Source organism: Mus pahari, chromosome 7 (assembly GCF_900095145.1).
Source record: "Mus pahari chromosome 7, PAHARI_EIJ_v1.1, whole genome shotgun sequence".
NCBI classification, from domain to species: domain Eukaryota; kingdom Metazoa; phylum Chordata; class Mammalia; order Rodentia; family Muridae; genus Mus; species Mus pahari.
This window is the reverse complement of record NC_034596.1, coordinates 97172058-97189595: the sequence shown is the minus strand read 5'-3', so window position 1 is coordinate 97189595 and position 17538 is coordinate 97172058. Positions and strand designations below refer to the sequence as shown.

The window sequence follows — 17538 nt, the reverse complement described above, 5'->3', positions numbered from 1 at the left end:
TATATGAAAAGCAAAGAAGCTGAAACAAGTTTGAAAGAGAATGTACGACACAGACTTGCAAAGACAGTGTGTCTTAGAATGAAGAGAGAGGCTCAAATGGATAAACAGAATGGAGTACTGAGATAAAGCTACGCATCCACGGTTCGCTGATTCTCTGTAAAGGTCTCCAGGGACTTCAATAAAGACAAGATGGGTTTCATAGCAAATGGAGCCTGAATGAATGGATATTGTATGGAGAAACAATAAACCCTAAACCTCACCTCACACCACACATGGAAATTGACTCTAAAGTATTCACAAACCTAAAAGTTAGAGGAAAAACAATTTAACTTCTACACAACCTTGGAGAAAATATTTGTGACAATGGTCAGTAAAAAAAAGTTCTCGAATAGGATATCAAAGCAAAAATGATAAAAGAAAATTTTCCATGAGAAACTAGGAAATTTAAAAGCTCTCATCTTTAAAGTCACAGTTAGGGATGGGGGAGATGGCTCACTTGTCAAAACGCTTGCTCGCAAGCATGAGGAGCTGAGTTCAATGCCAGGGATGGTGGCACACACTTGTGATCCCAGTGCTGCAGAAGCAGAGACAAGTGGGTCCCTGAAGCTACAGGCTTGACAGTCTAGTCTAACTGCTGAGCCTCTAAGTCAATAGCTGACTCTGCCTCAAAGGAGGGGCATGGCCTTCCTGAGGCTATCAGCCAAGGTTGTCCTCTGACCTCCACACATGTACACACACTTCTGCACACACACATGAACACACACATACACACACACACACACACACACACACATTTTTTAAAAAATCATAGTTAATAAAACAAAGATAAGCTACATATTTGGAGGCAAATTTTTTCAGGAAAATGTACTTGAGCCTAGAGCTCATACAAAACTCTTGTGGTTCAATAAAACCAAACATCTCAATTAAAATGGCCAATGGATCAGAACAGGCATTGTCCAGAAGAAGGTACCAAATAGCCAATGAGCACATGAAAATATGCTCCATATTGCTAGTCCTCTGAGAAATGCTAGCTAAAACCACAGAATATCCTATTATACCCTGACTACAAAGGGTAAGATTAAAATGATTGAGAATATTAAGTACAGACAAGGATAAAGGATGCTGGAACCCTCTCCTTCATTTCTGGTCAGAGTAAAAAAAAACATTACAACCACTTGATAAAAGGATAGAGCAGTATCTTTTAACATCAAATATTCACTTATCATAATACCAAGCAATTCTATTCCAGGTATTGAACCTAAAGGGTGTAAACAGAGGTAAGGCATATGACTTGGTGTAAGCATCAGGACCTGAGTTTGAATCTCTAGCGCCCACCTAAACAGCCAGGCATGTCTGCATGTGCCTGCAACCTCAGCATTGAAAGTGGAACCCGGAGAATCCCGAGCGCTCATGGGCCTGCCAGCCTAGCCTCCCATGTAGTGAGAGGCCCTGCTTGAAGAAACTAAGACAGGGCAACAGGGTTCACCCTGACACCCTGCTCTGCTCTCTACATGTGCTCACATGTACATCTGTATAGTCATGTACATACACCACACACATACACACATACACCAAGTGAAACATAGGCCCAAAGCCAGGGACTTGGACCATGTCTACAATCCCAGCATTTGAAAAGCCGAGGCAGAAGAATTACTGTAAATTCAAGGCCAATCAGGACCACATAGTGAGCTTCAGACCAGTATGGAATCCATAGTGAGATACAGTCTCAAAAACAGAGAAATGAAAAATAAATCCCATATGAAACACACACACCAACGTCTCCAGCACCACCATCCACGAGGTCCAAGAGCTGGACGCTATGTAAATATCTACTGAATGGTGAATGTGTAAATGAAGGGCAATGCACACATGCCACGACATATGACAGAGCCATAAAGGAGAATGACACAGGTGACCTCCAAAAACATTCTGCTAATTAAGACCTGCTATAGTTTGGATAGGAGTTCCCCAAAGGTGACCAGCCTGTGGCACCTTCAGGAGGTGGCAGAACCTTCAAGGGGTGGAATCTAATGGAAAGACGTTAGGTCATTGGTGTGTGCCCCAGTAGGAGCTACTGGGGACCCAGATTCTCCTCTCTTTCTTCCCTGACTGCCATGAGCTAAGAAGCTTTCTCAGCCCCATGGTACGCACCATGGCCCAAAAACAAACACAGGCAATGACCTTTAAAACCCTTTCCTCTTTATAAATTAACTGATTGTCTCCGCTGAACAAGAAAACAGAAAAACAAAAGATAAATATGGACGCTAAGTGATGTACGACTGCATTTATGTAAAATTCTACAAAAGGCAATACTTCCATGACAGACACAAGTGGGTGTCCTCCTAGAGCTGGGGTAGAAGGAGCAGCTCATGGTCAAAAGCGCAGGCACTCCTCTATGGTGAGGGCCCTGTCACTCTGACCGTGGTAGCACGTACACGCATGTATAAACTTAGGAAAATCCATCCAGCTACACTTTGAAGACAGATTGATTTTACTATATGAAACTACTTCCAAAATTGGCAAACAGAAGAAAACATAATGATATAGTCAAATGCTTATGATTGCAAGCTAATGCTTCTGCATATAATAAGATGGTAATCATGAGATCACAATATTCAACTAAGTGGTGTCCATTTTTTAATCTATATTTACCACTTCAAGTTAGGGGCTACGTAAATGAGTTTATGTGTAGAATCACCACAAATAGGCTAGTTCAAAAGTGACTAATAAAGGTATATTGTGTGCGTATTTTTAAATACAATCCTGGAGAGATATCTTATCAATAAACGTTTACAGGATAGTTATGAGGACTAGAGCTCAGATCCCAGGACTTGCACAAGCCAGATGTCCCTGAAGGCACGTCAAACCCCTTCTGAGGGGCCAGCGACAGGAAGATCAATGAGGCTTACTGGCTTCTAGCCTGGCTGAGAAATTGTAAGCCCAAGGTTCAGGGAGAGACCCTACTGTAAACGTAAATGTCACTTTTATTTTCTCAGATGAAGGGATGAGAGGAGAGCCACACCCAAGTTTTATGAATACATGGCTTCTGCTGAGTGCAGAGCACTTCTCTGTTCTAACTCTCCCTGGGCCTACACCTGGATGCTTCTAACCTCTGTACAAGCTAATCTTCTGCAAGCCTGAACCTTGACAGCTTCAGCCTTCTTCTGCTAACCTAGGCCTAGAATTTTCAGCCTCTGAGACTTACTACTGAATAAACTTACCCTTTCTAGCTCTTTCTGAACTCTGGCCAGCTGGTTCTGAACTCAACTCTCCCAGCTCCAACTCCTCTCCAGGCGAACTGATTCAAATTGGCTTCTCTTGGCTTCTGACTTAATTACTCTGCTTGAAAAGACTGTCTCTGAGCTCCATGAACTGAACTACTCCAAACTTAACTGAGATACAACTACACTCAACCGAAGTCACCCCAACTCAGCTCAATTCAGTTGACTCTCTCTCTCCCTCACTGCCCTTAAGTAGCCTCTCTTTCTTGTCCTTATGAAAGTTGGGCATATCCTATTTCTGACTCATTCTGTCAAATTTTCTCTGATTCATTGCTTTGTCTGCCCCTCAATTAGAGGGCATTTGTTTGGGATTAAAGCTGTGTACTAAAGGCATGTCTACATTCCAGCCAGAGAGATCAAAGGCGTGTGCTAAGGCAAGTCTGCATCGCAGCAGATCATAGCTTTGGATATGATGCCTTGCCAGAGCATCCATGTGGCTGGATTCCTCTACACCCTGCCTCAGAGGAGTGAGTGAGGAAGGATCATAGGCTTCTTCTGACATCCATGCAGCACATCTAACAGATGCCTATAGACTCAAAGGAACACATACAAAACATCCATGCAGCACATCTAACAGATGCCTATAGACTCAAAGGAACACATACAAAACATCCATGCAGCACATCTAACAGATGCCTATAGACTCATAGGAACACATACAAAACAGATAGATATTTTAAAAGATAAAGACATATATAGATTTTTAAAACAACAGAAAGTGATCTATTCAGAAGATAATTTTTTAAAAAAAAAATGCAGTGGCTGGAGAGATAGCTCAGTGAATAGGAGTTCTGGCTATTCTTCCAGAGGGGCCATGTTCAGTTCCTAACACCTACACGGTGGCTCACAAACCATCTGTAACTCTACTTCCAGGGATCCAGTGCCCTCTTCCGGTCTCCATGGGTACTGGGCATGCACATGGCACACAGATGAATGCGCAGGAAAAGTACTCACTCATATGTATAAATAAACAACATTTTTTAAAAGAAATACATACATAATATATGGATCATGAGAAAAGGCCAAAAAATAGGACAAAAACACATATCAAAACAATAGTTTCAAAGTATTTTCCTAAAATACCTTGAAATTGAATATCGAAAGGCCACACAGCAATGACTTCAACACAGTCAACAATGAATCATGTCATGTCATGTTAAAGCTACTTCAAAGAGGTGGGTGAAGGTCATCTTGGGCAAACAGACAAAAACAGTAAGCAAGAAAGGGGAAATAATACTGGCACTAGATTATTTACCAATTCTTAACACACACACCCCAAATTTAACAAATTCAAGGCCCTTGAATATGGAAAGTATAAGTCAAGGGTTTTATATCTACACAACCTAGTCTTCAAGTACAAGGCTATAAACAAACCTTCATAAACCTGCCAAAACTCAAGGCATATTGAGCCTGTGAGCCCTTCTGGTAGAATCTGTTAGAAAGAATAAGTGGTGGGTACTGTTAGTGAGCCCACAGAGCAAGGTTGAGACATGACTAAAGGGAGAGAACAGAGAACCAACTGTACAATTAGTAAAAAGCTTAAAAGCCTGGGGAATAAATAGTGCATGTAGATATGACTCACTAATAGACATTAATTATGAATAAAGAGATATTATTTATGTCAGATACTGGGTGAGGGGAGGCTACATAATTTCAATATTGTTCAATGTAGAGAAAAAATTAGCCCCCCAAACATAGGAGTTAATTGTCCTCACATAAAGAAATTAATATAAATTTAATGAATAGAACAAATAAGAAAATTAAAAACCCACTCCATATAAAAGAGAGGCCCCTTGGTCTTGCAAACTTTATATGACCCAGCACAAGGGAACGCCTGGGCCAAGTAGTGGGAGTGGGTGGGTAGGGGAGCAGGGGTGGTGGGGTATAGGGAACTTTCGGGATAGCATTTGAAATGTAAATAAAGAAAATAATAATAATAATAAAGCCTTTGATATAAAATATGTAAAAAAAGATAGAGCTAAGCCAAACATATTAATCATATCAGCGAATATAAATGGGCTAAACTCACCTACTAAAAGAATGGGATTTACAGGTTAGCTAATAAAGAAAAATCCAACCCTATACGGAATAGAAAAGACATACCTAAAACAAAGAAACTCAAAGGAGTTAAAAGGCAAGATTATGTATCAAGTAAACCAACAAACAGGGAAGCTAACAGGAGCCATAATCTTTATGCCTGAGAAGGTCACCAAGTATTCCTAGATGTGCCTGTGTGTGTCATGATGCTGAAGGCCACATTCACAGTGAAAGTTTTGGTCATGAATATTTTTGCACCCAATAGAACAAGATTAACATCCATGAGCAGCAACACGCAATGATGCAGGAACAGACAGAAACACACTAATCAAAAAGACCTCCACATACCTCCCCAATCCAGTCAAGTGCACTAATAATCAACAGAGTGCAGAAGAGCTAATCAAAATCAACTATGTATATATCTGTCAAGTGTGATATTCTGATCAGCGATAGACATTACAGCCGTTTTTTAAGTGCACATGGAACATGGACAAAACCGAGACAACTTGAAGGTTTTAAGTAATAACAGCAGTTCACAATCTTTGGAATACAGTGCAATAAAAATAGAAATCAATAACACAACTGAAAAACAAAATGCCCAACCATGTTGGAATTTACACCATAAGTGGCTCTTGGCAAAGCAGGAGTATTTATGCAGAATTTCTTGAAAATAATGATAATATCTCTAATCTGTGACCAGAAGTCCATAAACTATAACCCAAAGAAACATCAAAAACTATATGAAGTACATATGTTGATAAAAATTAAATTAATAGAAACTCAAAACTCACAAAAATAAATAAATAAATTTTTAAATGAAAAAAAATGAGGAATAAGAAAGGCTGAAATTAATGGGTAGGAGGCCCAGGAAGAAAGCATAAACACAAGACACTAAAAATAATCAAGAAAAGCAAATCTGAAACCTGAGGACTTTTGAGTTTACAGGGACTTTTGAGTTCACAGGGACTTTTGTATGACCCCATATAAAAAAAAACAAGAAACACATGTGAAATGTACTGTTATTTTTTGTGAGAAATAAAACATACCAAATTTCACCCCAGTAGACAAAAAGCAGAAAGTCTTTAAGAATGAATAGTCTCCACACTACTGTGCTGCAGAGCAAGACAAAGTGTCCCAAACTCCCTTGCAATACTAAACAGAAGGTTGTTTCCAAATCCTGACTAGAGCTCACCCTACTCTACCTCCTCCAAACCTTGCCAACCAACCAACTAATTACTATTAATACAAAATTTCTCAAAGTTTTCCAAATATAATAAAGTTAAAAGATGTCATATGCTTGCAATGGATACAGAAAATGAATTTAACTCAATTACTCACTCATGGATGGATGAATAGATAGACAGACAGATAGATAGATAGATAGATAGATAGATAGATAGATAGATAGATAGATAGATAGATAGATAGATAGATAGATAGATAGATAGACAGACAGACAGATTGATAAATTTCAGAGGCTGGATAGATGGCTAGGGATTAAGGACACCTGCTATTCTTGCAGAGGACCAGGATTCAATTCCCAGGACCTACATGGTGGGTCACAACAACCTGTAACTTCAGTTCCAGGGAATCTGACATGTCTGGCCTCCTTAGGCACCAAGCATGCAAGTGGTATGTATACATCTATTCAGGTACTCACGCATACACATAAAGTAAAAATAAAATAGATATTTTAACCTAATAAAGTATAAACAATTGATAGGTGGATATTTTGTTACTGAATATTACCAGGATCGAAAAGAATATCTTACTTAACAGAGAAATATCAGTGTGTTCTTATGAAAGTTAAAAAGAAGACAAGAAATCACGTGTGTTGGTACACACCTAACATCCCAGTATCTGAGATGCAAGGGCAGAATGACAGGTTCTGGGATACAGGATGCTGCATCATGAGACCCACTTCACAGAAGAAGACAGACAAAAACACCAACTGTCTGGGCTGTATTTGATATTGCTGTTTTAAACCACCCAGGTTCTGGTAATTTCTACAGAAGCCACAGAAGATAGAGACGTGGACACACACACACACACACACAATCTCTCTCTCCTCCTTTCTTTCCTTCTTTCTTCCTTCCTTTCTTCTTTTTCCCTTCAGCTGCACAGGTAGAGAATGAAGGCAAATGATTCAACAGTTATTCCTATGGAACACAGGTGGTAAAAGGAGTCAGCCAGTAGCTTGTCTTTATTATGAGTCGAGCTAAAGGAATATTCATATTTGGAGAGAAAGATTCCTGTGCTGTGCACTAACTAGGTGAGCGTAGGTCTGCTCTGCACTAACTAGGTGAGCGTAGGTCATGAGTCCTTTTATAACTCCACCTTCAAAGGAGGAAGTGAGGGAGGCCTGGAATTTGCTTTTTAAGTGGTGGGGGGAAAGGCAAGTTTCTAGGAACTTTGTTATGCTACCACCAAACAGAAGTTACCCTACATACATTTAAGTATTTGACTGTGTAGAAAGTGATTGCTCCATTCCTTAAGTAGTAGAGCTCTGACACAGGTCAGTGGTGATGGTCAGTTACTCATGGGTTTTAAAGCTGAGGACCCTGGCAGAATGGTCTCTGGATTTTTAATGGGTCATCCAGGCTACTGTATGACAACACATTTGATGGGGAGAGGAGCAGTATTCTAATTTGCTTTGCATTGCTGTCATAGAGCACTTAACAAAACGACCTTGCAGAAGGAAAGGATTAGTTTGACTTAAATGGTATACAGCCCATCATCAAGTGAATGCAAGGCAGGAACTCAGGCAGGAGCCTGGAAGCAGGAACTGAAGCAGAGACCACAGAGGAACACTGCTTACTGGCTTGTTCCTCTGGCTTACTCAGCTATCTTTCCTATGTCCCAGGCCTTCCTGCCTAGGGATGACACCGCCCATACTGGGCTGAACCTCCTGACATCAATCATCAATCAAGAACACACCCCCATAGGTTTGCCCACAGCTCAATATGGTGGAAGAATTTTCTCAAATAAAGTTCCCTCTTCCCAGATGTGTCAAACTGATAACCAAGATCTGCTGTCAGAAGCAGACCCGGGGCTTATGTTAGAAGGCTGTCATAATAGAGAAAAGCTATGCTAAATTCCATAACTAATTGACAATGGCAAGAAGAGGAAGTGATCTATCTGAGGCATATTTGAGATAACACCAGAGTACCAGTATATTAGCCCTTCTCTCTCAAAGTTAACATTAGAAGTGATATATACCAAACTGACTTTGGCATAAGAAGGCAGAAACAATAAATATCTAATCTTCCCTGTGAAAGGTTAAGATTCAAATGTAAATAACTAACTCTTGTGAAGAAGAACAGGGGAGACCTGTGTGTACACACTCATGTGTATGTATGTGGAAGCCAAAGGACAGCTTCACGAACTATTCATCTCTAGAGGTTCATCCACCCTGTCTCTCAGTGACCTGGGGCTCACCAAGAAGCCCAGACTGGCAGACCAGCAAGTCCCAGGGATATATCTATCTCACCTCTCCAGTGCTGGAATTAAAGTGCAAGCCACCATGCCTGGCTTTTCTTGACTTATTTGTGTGTGTGTGTGTGTGTGTGTGTGTGTGTGTGTGTGTGTGTGTGCGCATGTACTCAGCAGTTTTTAATGTGGATTATGATTGAGCTATCTCAAATATATGTAACCCTTTATGGCAAATTGGTTATATGATCATGAATTACCATCTTTTTCTACTTCCAAGGCAAGCCCATTTGTTCTTACAATTGAAACAATAGTATATGTACATGAATGTATATGTGTACATACTTCCTTTTAATTTTATTCATGTGTCAGTCAGTCTATGGGATTGATGAAAACGAAAGATACCTCAAGATGCTGGACACCTCCCTACATCAAATCCAACGTCAAATATAAAATGAGACTCATGATGATTTATGGGCTGTTGAAAGGGTTAGAAGGACAGACAACCAAGATAGAAATAGAGTGCTTGAGATGAAAGAAGATACAGAAAATGGCTGAGCCTTCCCCACCACCACTGAAAGCTCGACTAGTGGTGAGTACACGGAGGCTAGTTCTCTACACTGTCTGCAGCAGAAGACTTTACATCTAAGCCAGCAATGCTCATTTCCATGGAGCTGCCATATCTCTTCAGAGCATAAGAGTTAAATGCACATGAACATCTAACATGGTGATTTCAACCTGTGGGTCTCAACCCCTTCAGCAAACCTCTATCTCCAAAAATATTTACATTGCGATTCATAACAGCAGCAAGATCACAGTTATAAAGTAACAACAAAAGTAATTTTTCTGGTTAGGGGTCACCACAACATGAGGATCTGTACTGAAATATTGGAGTTAGGAAGGTTGAGAACCACTGTCCTAACACATCATGACAGCACAAAAGAATTCAACATCAGTCTTACACATAGCTGGACAGTCAGTGCATAGAACTTGAACATAGAAAACTTGAACATAGAAAACGACATCTCAAAGGACCTCTGACTTCTGGTGTACTGCCACTTTATCCTACAAAAACCAATTGGCTGGTTGTGGACTAAGACAGCCTACCAGTTAGGAATCATAATTATTGTGCTAAACATAATAAAAGGAAATTCTAGCTAATTAGAAAGAATCAAAATCATATTCAATAGTCAATAAAAATGTAACTTGTTATATAAACACTACAACATTTGATTAAGCAACTCAAGTATTTTGACAATTATAAATCCATTTGAAAAACATTCTATGCAATATTCACATTGGAAAGAGAGCCAAATTTCATAATAATACAAAGTAAAGCATAAGACCATATTCAAGAACTTCATTATGTAATCCTTCCACACCAAAAAAAATTTTTTTTCATCCACCCTCAATCATTTTTATTTCTTCGAGAAACAGTTTTTGTGTAAAATATGCACCAGCAACGTGACACATCCAGGAGCTGTGATAAGCACACAATATAATACACACACCAAGTAAATTAAGGGAACTACTGATCAAACTAATTGCTGGAATCTAGTGTGGCATCTAAGTACACACAGAGGAGATGGACAGGAGGGCAGAGCATCTGAGCTAAGAAGTCAGCATTAAGTCAGCGTCAGCCACGCTACACCAAGGACCACAGAGGGAAAGAACATTTCGGACAAAGAACATAGTACACGGACGGAATTAAATACTCAGCCCAGTGCAAGGACAGTGAAACTATAAAACAGAAATGACACCAGATGGACCAGAAGATGGGGAACTTAGTGACTTTCTGGAGTTACTGTGAAGAGTGCAGACCTTGGAAGACTCAGAATTGTCTGACTGAAACGAACGGCGCCACTCGCCGAGATGAACGTTTTTTAAAATGCTCCACTTTGAGACAATACAGTGAGGGTTTTGGTTTTTTTTAATCTGCATGCTAGATGCCTGAAGAGATGTAAGGGCATCTAGTTCAAGGTACATGCTTGGACTAGAAGGCTATACTGGGGAGTAATAAACATAAGGGAGGTAGCTGATATTATTGGGGAGGCGGGGAGGAGACTGGACTAAATATGGAAATTTGGGTAAATGTTTTAAAAACAAAACATAGTCCTAAAAAAAAAAAAGGCTGATTATAGATGGTCAGAAACATGGGAGAGTTTAAGGACTGCATTAACTAGTATCAAATAACACAGAGGAGTCATGTAAAACATAAACTCAAAACCGTTGTTCGTTTTACAATCACAAATCACTAATTGTTGCGTATATGAAGAAAACAAGCATTTGCCCTTCCAGAAGCTGTTCTGTGGTGTTATGCAAAGATTTTTTTTTCAAGACTGCAGATCACAGTCCTGTGTTCAAAGGAAGAATGTTTTTCTATCCTGGTGACTTTATCATGTGGAGAAAAAAAAAAGGAAGCTGTTTATTGATTTATGCAGCAGGAAGACTGGGCTTGCATAGGAAGGAACAGCTTTAACCTTAAACTGCTCAGTTGTCTGCAGTCTGCAAGATGGCTCAATGGGTAAAGATAAAAGTGCTTGTCACAAAGCCTGACAGCAGAGCTCAGTCCTCTAAGTCACATGGTAGAAGGAAAGGTTCCTGAAAGTTGTCCTCTAGCCTCGACAGGCATCCCATGGTGTGCAAGTACACGCGTACACACACGCGCGCACAGAACTTAATTTTTTCTAAGTGCCTCTAATGTAATCAAAATTATGTTTAGTTATTAAGACAAAGATACTGAGTTAATGAACACGTTAAAGATAATACACACATTTCTATTATATAATTAGATATCTTAAATTTAAATTATTAGTGGCTGATTTCCAAATTTGACAGACATTATGATGGGTGTTCAAATACAGGATTCATGTTTACCAACTGTCACATTGTCATCACAACACAAAGAATGACAGAAGAGTAGCTCACGCCTTAAAATGGTTCTGTGTAGGTAACCAGCGAGCATTTTTCTAGACATGTCAACTCCAGGAGTCCCAGAGCAGGAGAGACAGGGAGTGCAGTCTCGTCCAATAGTCTGTGTCCCATTTAAATACTGTCACTTAAAAAAAAATTGCTGCATTCTAGAAAGCTAGACTCAAAGTTTACATGCCACCTCCACTTTGGTAGCAAGCACATGGTTTTATTCTTGATGATAAAAGCAGGCCACATCTCTCCACTCCACACCGTGGGCTAGCCTTCTGTGCTAAGCGCTTCTCCTAGGTCATCTTCTTCCATCTTCACAACAGCTATCGCATTATAAATGATTCAAGCAAAGCTCAGATGAGTTAAACTGACTTGTTCAAGGTCACGAAGCTTACAAGACACAGAGTCAAGATTCAAACCAAGGCAATAATCTGAAGTTAGAGCCCCAAGACTTAACTTCTGCCATTGTCAATAGCAAAGCTTCATTCTAAAAAGCACACACACACGCACACACACACACACACACACACACACACACACACACACACATTCTAGGTTGGTTATTGCTAAGTACCAACAGAAAGGAAATGTTGGGGTGGGGGGTGGTAGAATCCCTTTAAGAAACCCAGATCGACCATGAACCATTTCCATGTCTACATGTGCTGTATAAACATCTTCACTACAATAGGCTCTGAAAGAGAAGTTGGGGGCCACAAAGAGGAAAAAAGAACTTGGCTCTTCTGCAGTTGCTTGAGAAAACGCTGGGAGTTTTCACCTCCTGTTATCAGACAAGCTCTGCAGGCAGCACAGAGACTGGAGGCTTCACACAGGTTCACAACTACATCTTCACTACAACTAATCTATCTTGCATAAGGAAATGCTACTGCATACAAAATAAAGACCGTTTGTCCCAGCTCTCTGACACTCTACACTTCAGAGGTAAACGTAATCTGTTTGGGTTGAAACGCATGTACTTCCTCTTGCTGCTTCAACCAAACTATCTCCACTTCCTGTATGTGGAACCTTCACTTCTCAAGAGGCTCCAAGAAAAAGAGTAATAAAATAATCTTGTTACATTATGTTATGCCTAACCCTCCCTCTACCTGGTTCTTAAGAAAGCTGCACTGTGCATGCTTCTGACTGCAGAGGAGACAAGGACTTCTGTCTCTCCTCTTCCCTCTGGTCATCTTCACGCCCAGTACAAGAGAGAAAAAAAAAAATCTTCTTTTTGGTCCTTTCTTCTTTCTCTTCTACGAATAGCTGTACTCCTACCAAGTCCAAGTTTAAACCGCAATCTGCAGCCTGGCTTTAGGAAATGCATTTACCGCCATCCACTATGCTGTTTTTCCTGCTGTTGCTGATTTCTGGAGTGCCTATCACATCCATTCGTGTTAGTGCGCAAAGGAGGAAAAGCAAAACAATTCCTAATTCTAAATGTAAAATATGTTTATAAGGCCCAAAACAGCGTCCTTTTATGTATCCCCTTTGCCCTCCAATAATGGCTATTACTGTTATTCCCTACATTAGATGAGATTCTAAGGCACAAAACTATCAAGCTAATTGACCCAGGTCTCACAGGTCATCAGAAGGGCACATACAGCTCAAATCCACATGTTTTAGCCCAAACTAAAACATGTCCAGTTCATTCTCTATAGACAAAAAAAAAATGTCTGTTTTGCAAACAAGTATAGTATAGTTATATTTCAGTCCAAAAATTGCACTACACAGCCAAGCTCTGATCTACTTTTTTTTTTCCATCCTAGAATTCACTGCCCAGGAAAAAAGCAAAACAAAACATGAGGCAGACATGAAAATACAACGCAAGGAAGAGAGCCCAGTAAGAGGACAGTGATATCCACCGGTTTTAACCTGAAAACACTTATATAATATGTTACGGAGTCAAATGACAGGTGGTGGGGCTTCCTGACAACCCGAGTACAGTAAAGTTTTCAGGGGCACTAATTTGTCCTCAAGTTGGAATCTCTGCACTGATTCTTTTACATATACTGTAAAATACGTGCATCCGATAATTTTGAAAGTCTCTGTAGAGACAGAATTTAACTTTGAGGGTACATTTGACTTTTGGAAACAGGCAAAAAAAAATCACAGGGGACTTTTTTTACTGTTTAGAAGAGATAGACCATTGAAATGGGAAACGCTTGATTCCATTGTAGCTATCATATATTGGGTATATGCTATATGCTGGGCTCATGAAATATTGCGTGTGTATTTTCTCACTTATTATCACAACTACACTATCAGCAGCTTCGCCCCAGATCTACAGATGAGGAAATGAAGTTTGGAGGAGTCAGTTATCTTGCCCAAGGTCAAACAGAGGCAGAACTAATATTTACACCCAGATGTTCTGGATTTCAAAAGCATGGTGAAAGCTCCAGTGGAAAGTGAACACACACGGTTTCTAAAGAAGCATCCGTCTGGACATTGAGTGATATTCAGCCATTCAGTCTTATGTGGTGGATAAATAGTATACAGCATTTTTTTCTAACACATTCCAAATCTGTGCTAGTACCATTCCAAAGAAGAATTACACAGACTTAAGAAGTGACAGCGTTATCAGAATAAATGTGTACTGCTTTGGAAGAAATAAAGAATCATTTAGAAAAATAAGTTCTAGATACTCTTGTATGAAATACCAACTGATTGCTTATTAAAATGATCATTTATTTACAGCCAAAAGCTTAAGTTCCTGGATCTCTCAAGTGCACCCAGATAAACAATCAAATCAACCAACCTACCAAGTACATACCCAGGGCCTACTAGTGCACAGCACATTGCAATAGGAGTTACTACGGGGACCATGCTGGAAATGTCCTCCGTCCACACGGAGTTACCATGTTGTTACCAGCCAAGCTCGGAGCCAGTCATTATTGGTACAACCACAATCCTCCTGTGCCATTAGAGTTTGTGTAAGCTGCCCTACAAAGAAAGCCTGCTCTTTGGAAAAATCATTAGATTGATTATATCGTTTTCCCAATGCCCCGTTCACTGCCTTGTAAGCCCTCACACAGTGGAGGTTAGTTGCTCCGGGGGAGCAGTGTTGCTATGCACGAGTTAATTTTCTTTATACTGAATGCAGAATTCAGCCTGCTCCCTGTTCCCTCCCCCCTCTCTCCCTTCTTGCCTCTTCCACCCGAAGTGGAAACTGCAGACTCAAACTCCCCGATGGCTCCAGCACCAGGATCTGGGCATGCTCAGAAGGCCAGGCAGGCTTTGGTTGCAACTGACAGTTCCCCGCCCCTGATTTGCCGCTGCCCCCCTTCCCCCACTCCAACAAGAGATACCGAAATGTTTATCTGAAAGATACGAGGCCTCTTTTTCCCGAGATTGACCCCATTTTAATTTCGTCTCGCGGGGTCTTCGGTCTGGAGAACCCCACTGCTAGCCCCAGTAGACTGCATTATTTTTCAGCACCGGGGACAGCGCCGCGCTGCCTCCGCCGTCCACCCTCCCCCACCTCCTTCCACCCCCCACCCGCCACCCGCCCCCCAGCCCCCCCCCCCCCACCAGCACAATGCCAAGGTCTCCCAGCAGCCGCAAACGCCGCAGCTGCGATAGCTCCCAGCCGGAGGCCGGGCCGAACGCCGGGCCGGCTGCTACTTACACTGCTCCGCTTTGGTGGACATGGTGCTGTCCAGATGGAAAGGCTTTGCCCCAAAATCTGTGTCGTGTGAGCTCCCTCGCTCCGCCAGCGATGTTGCGAGGAAAAGAGCGCATACCCCCCACCCCCCACCCCCTCGCTTTCCCCCTCCCTTAGGCCCGTGTCGCTACCATTCGGACAAAACGCACATCAAATTGCAGAATTCGGTCCCGGAAGGTTAGGAAATCGCCCCCGGAGAAATGGGTGGGATTTAATGGGCGGCCAAAGGCTTCCTGTCCGTCCCCTCCTGGAGCTGCCCGCGTGGATGTGGGCGGGGAGACCGAAAGGAGAGAGCGAGCTGCGGCTCCTGGTGAAATGGGAAAATGGGCTCGACCGGGGGAGGAGTATTTCCATTCATAAGGCGCACGGAGGGGCCGGGTGTTTCCCAGAGAAAAGCCTCTTAAAGTGCCGGAGTCCCCGACCATTTGGATCTCCCCATTGGCGTTCTCCAGGCCTGTAGATCCTGCGGGCGAAGCAGCCCCCGGCGCCTCGACGCGGTGACCGGAGAGGAGCACAGGTGCGTCCCACGCGCGTCTCAGCCTCCGGGAGGAAGGGCAGGGAGGCGGATCCGGGGCGGGCTGCACACAGCCGGGCCGGAGGGCGACGACGGTGCTCCCGAGGACTGCGAGGAAGGAAATGGAGAAGTAACCCTCTGCATGGCTTCCCGGCGTGCTGCGCTCCGTGCCCTCTGCCTCCCCTGGCGGATGGGCTCTCCTGCTGCTGAGCAGCGATGGGAGGTCCCACTGCCAGGGGGCTGTGAGAAGACTTGAGGGGGTGTGGGTTGGAGCTAGGGAAAGGAAAAGATTTCCATAGATGGTAAAGGTGGAAGGTTCACAGAAAAGAAAGAAGAGAAACTGGAGACAGAAAGAACCCAGGTGTGCTTCTCGCAAGCAGTCCAGCCTGGGCGCCTGGAGGAAGCCCCTCTCTCTGCTGGGAAGCAGAAACCAATGGGAAAGGGAAGCGATCAAAGGGCAACATGCATATTAATAGGAAGACTCCTGGAGAGTCCACCTCAAAGTAAAAAAGCACTAGAAGCCTGGGCTTGGAAGAACCAGATCCCAGACCCTGTTCCATTGCTTGTTCCCCGTAAGCCTGTGGTTCTTCGCCATCTGTAAAATGGGAACAATAAAATCCGGACTGCCACCCGGAATTAATGGGCAGTGGAATAATACAACGGCAACAGAAAGACTGACTGCCACCCATTAGAACCAGTCTTCACTCAAATCGTTCATTTGGAAAACTGGGCGTGGGGCGGGGTGGGGGGACCAACAAGCAGAGCAAACTGGTTTAGCAAAAGCAATAGGAACTGTAAGTTGATTAGCGATTTTTAATATGAAGAAAATCAATGTTCTTCCATCTCAGGAAGAATGATGTATAGGTTAAGGAAATACTAGTAAATTCTCTGAGAAATGCACTAATTAGCCAGATCTTTGAGTTTTAAAAACAAACACTGGGAACAATTATCAAGGTATTCCGAGTGGCCTGGAAAACAGACGTCTAGGGAGCTGTCCGTGGTGCAAGTCCTGAGGAGCTGTTTGACTGCAAAGAAAGGGGAAGTGACTTGGCTCCTGGGGATGGCCCTCTGACTGCATCCTTGGTAGGTAGCTTGAGGTACCTGCTGCACAGAGACCATCGCTCTCTACCACTGCTCACTCCCCAGACCACAGCCCCGTCTCAGGCAAAGACAAATGATTCTTTGAAGAACGACGGCGAACAGCTCATCTTGAGTAAATAAAATCAAAATACATGGAGGTAGTTCTGAACAAAATATGAACATAATGAACATTTCTGAGAAAACGAGCAACGTTTTATGTGATTAGAGGAAAGCTCAAGGATTTATTCCAAAATTTCTGGGAAGCTGGAGGCATTAATAAAGAAAACAGTAATTGAAATTTGAAAGGAAAAAAAAAGTAGCTTGGACAAACACAGAACAAAGGAGGAAATACGCCTTGGAAATTATTCCCCTGCTCCCTGCCTGATGTTGCTGCTTATTGTCACTGAACATCTATTTCCACATTGAGAACCAGCTGCTGCTGAGGTCATGTCCACCCTGGGGGAATCCGGATCTGGGTTTCAGACCTGCCCTTTGTGCTCTACTCACGACCTTTCACTTTCTTATGTTTTGATTTTCTCATCAAAACAAAACAAAAACAAAAACAAAGAAACAGTATTGTGATAGACATAGCAAAAGTTGTTGTCAAGATTAAATGA

The 17538-nt window shown here is 42.1% G+C and overlaps 1 protein-coding gene across 3 annotated transcripts in view; it reads right to left on the bottom strand.

The window, feature by feature from the left end:
• Unc79 (unc-79 homolog, NALCN channel complex subunit) overlaps nucleotides 1-16113 on the bottom strand; it is a 232442-nt gene extending 216329 nt beyond the window's left edge. Inside the window, exon 1 of one of the 3 annotated variants that reach the window (XM_021201628.2) lies at nucleotides 15477-16113. Coding sequence is in view for 2 of the 3 variants with exons in the window: in XM_021201627.2 (XP_021057286.1) it covers nucleotides 15292-15313 (22 nt within the window). In the remaining variant the exon portion in view is untranslated. Of the gene's footprint in view, nucleotides 1-15291 lie in introns of all 3 variants that reach the window. The other 2 variants (XM_021201627.2, XM_021201626.2) reach the window with 2 other exon arrangements.
• Between the last annotated feature and the right edge of the window lie 1425 nt (nucleotides 16114-17538).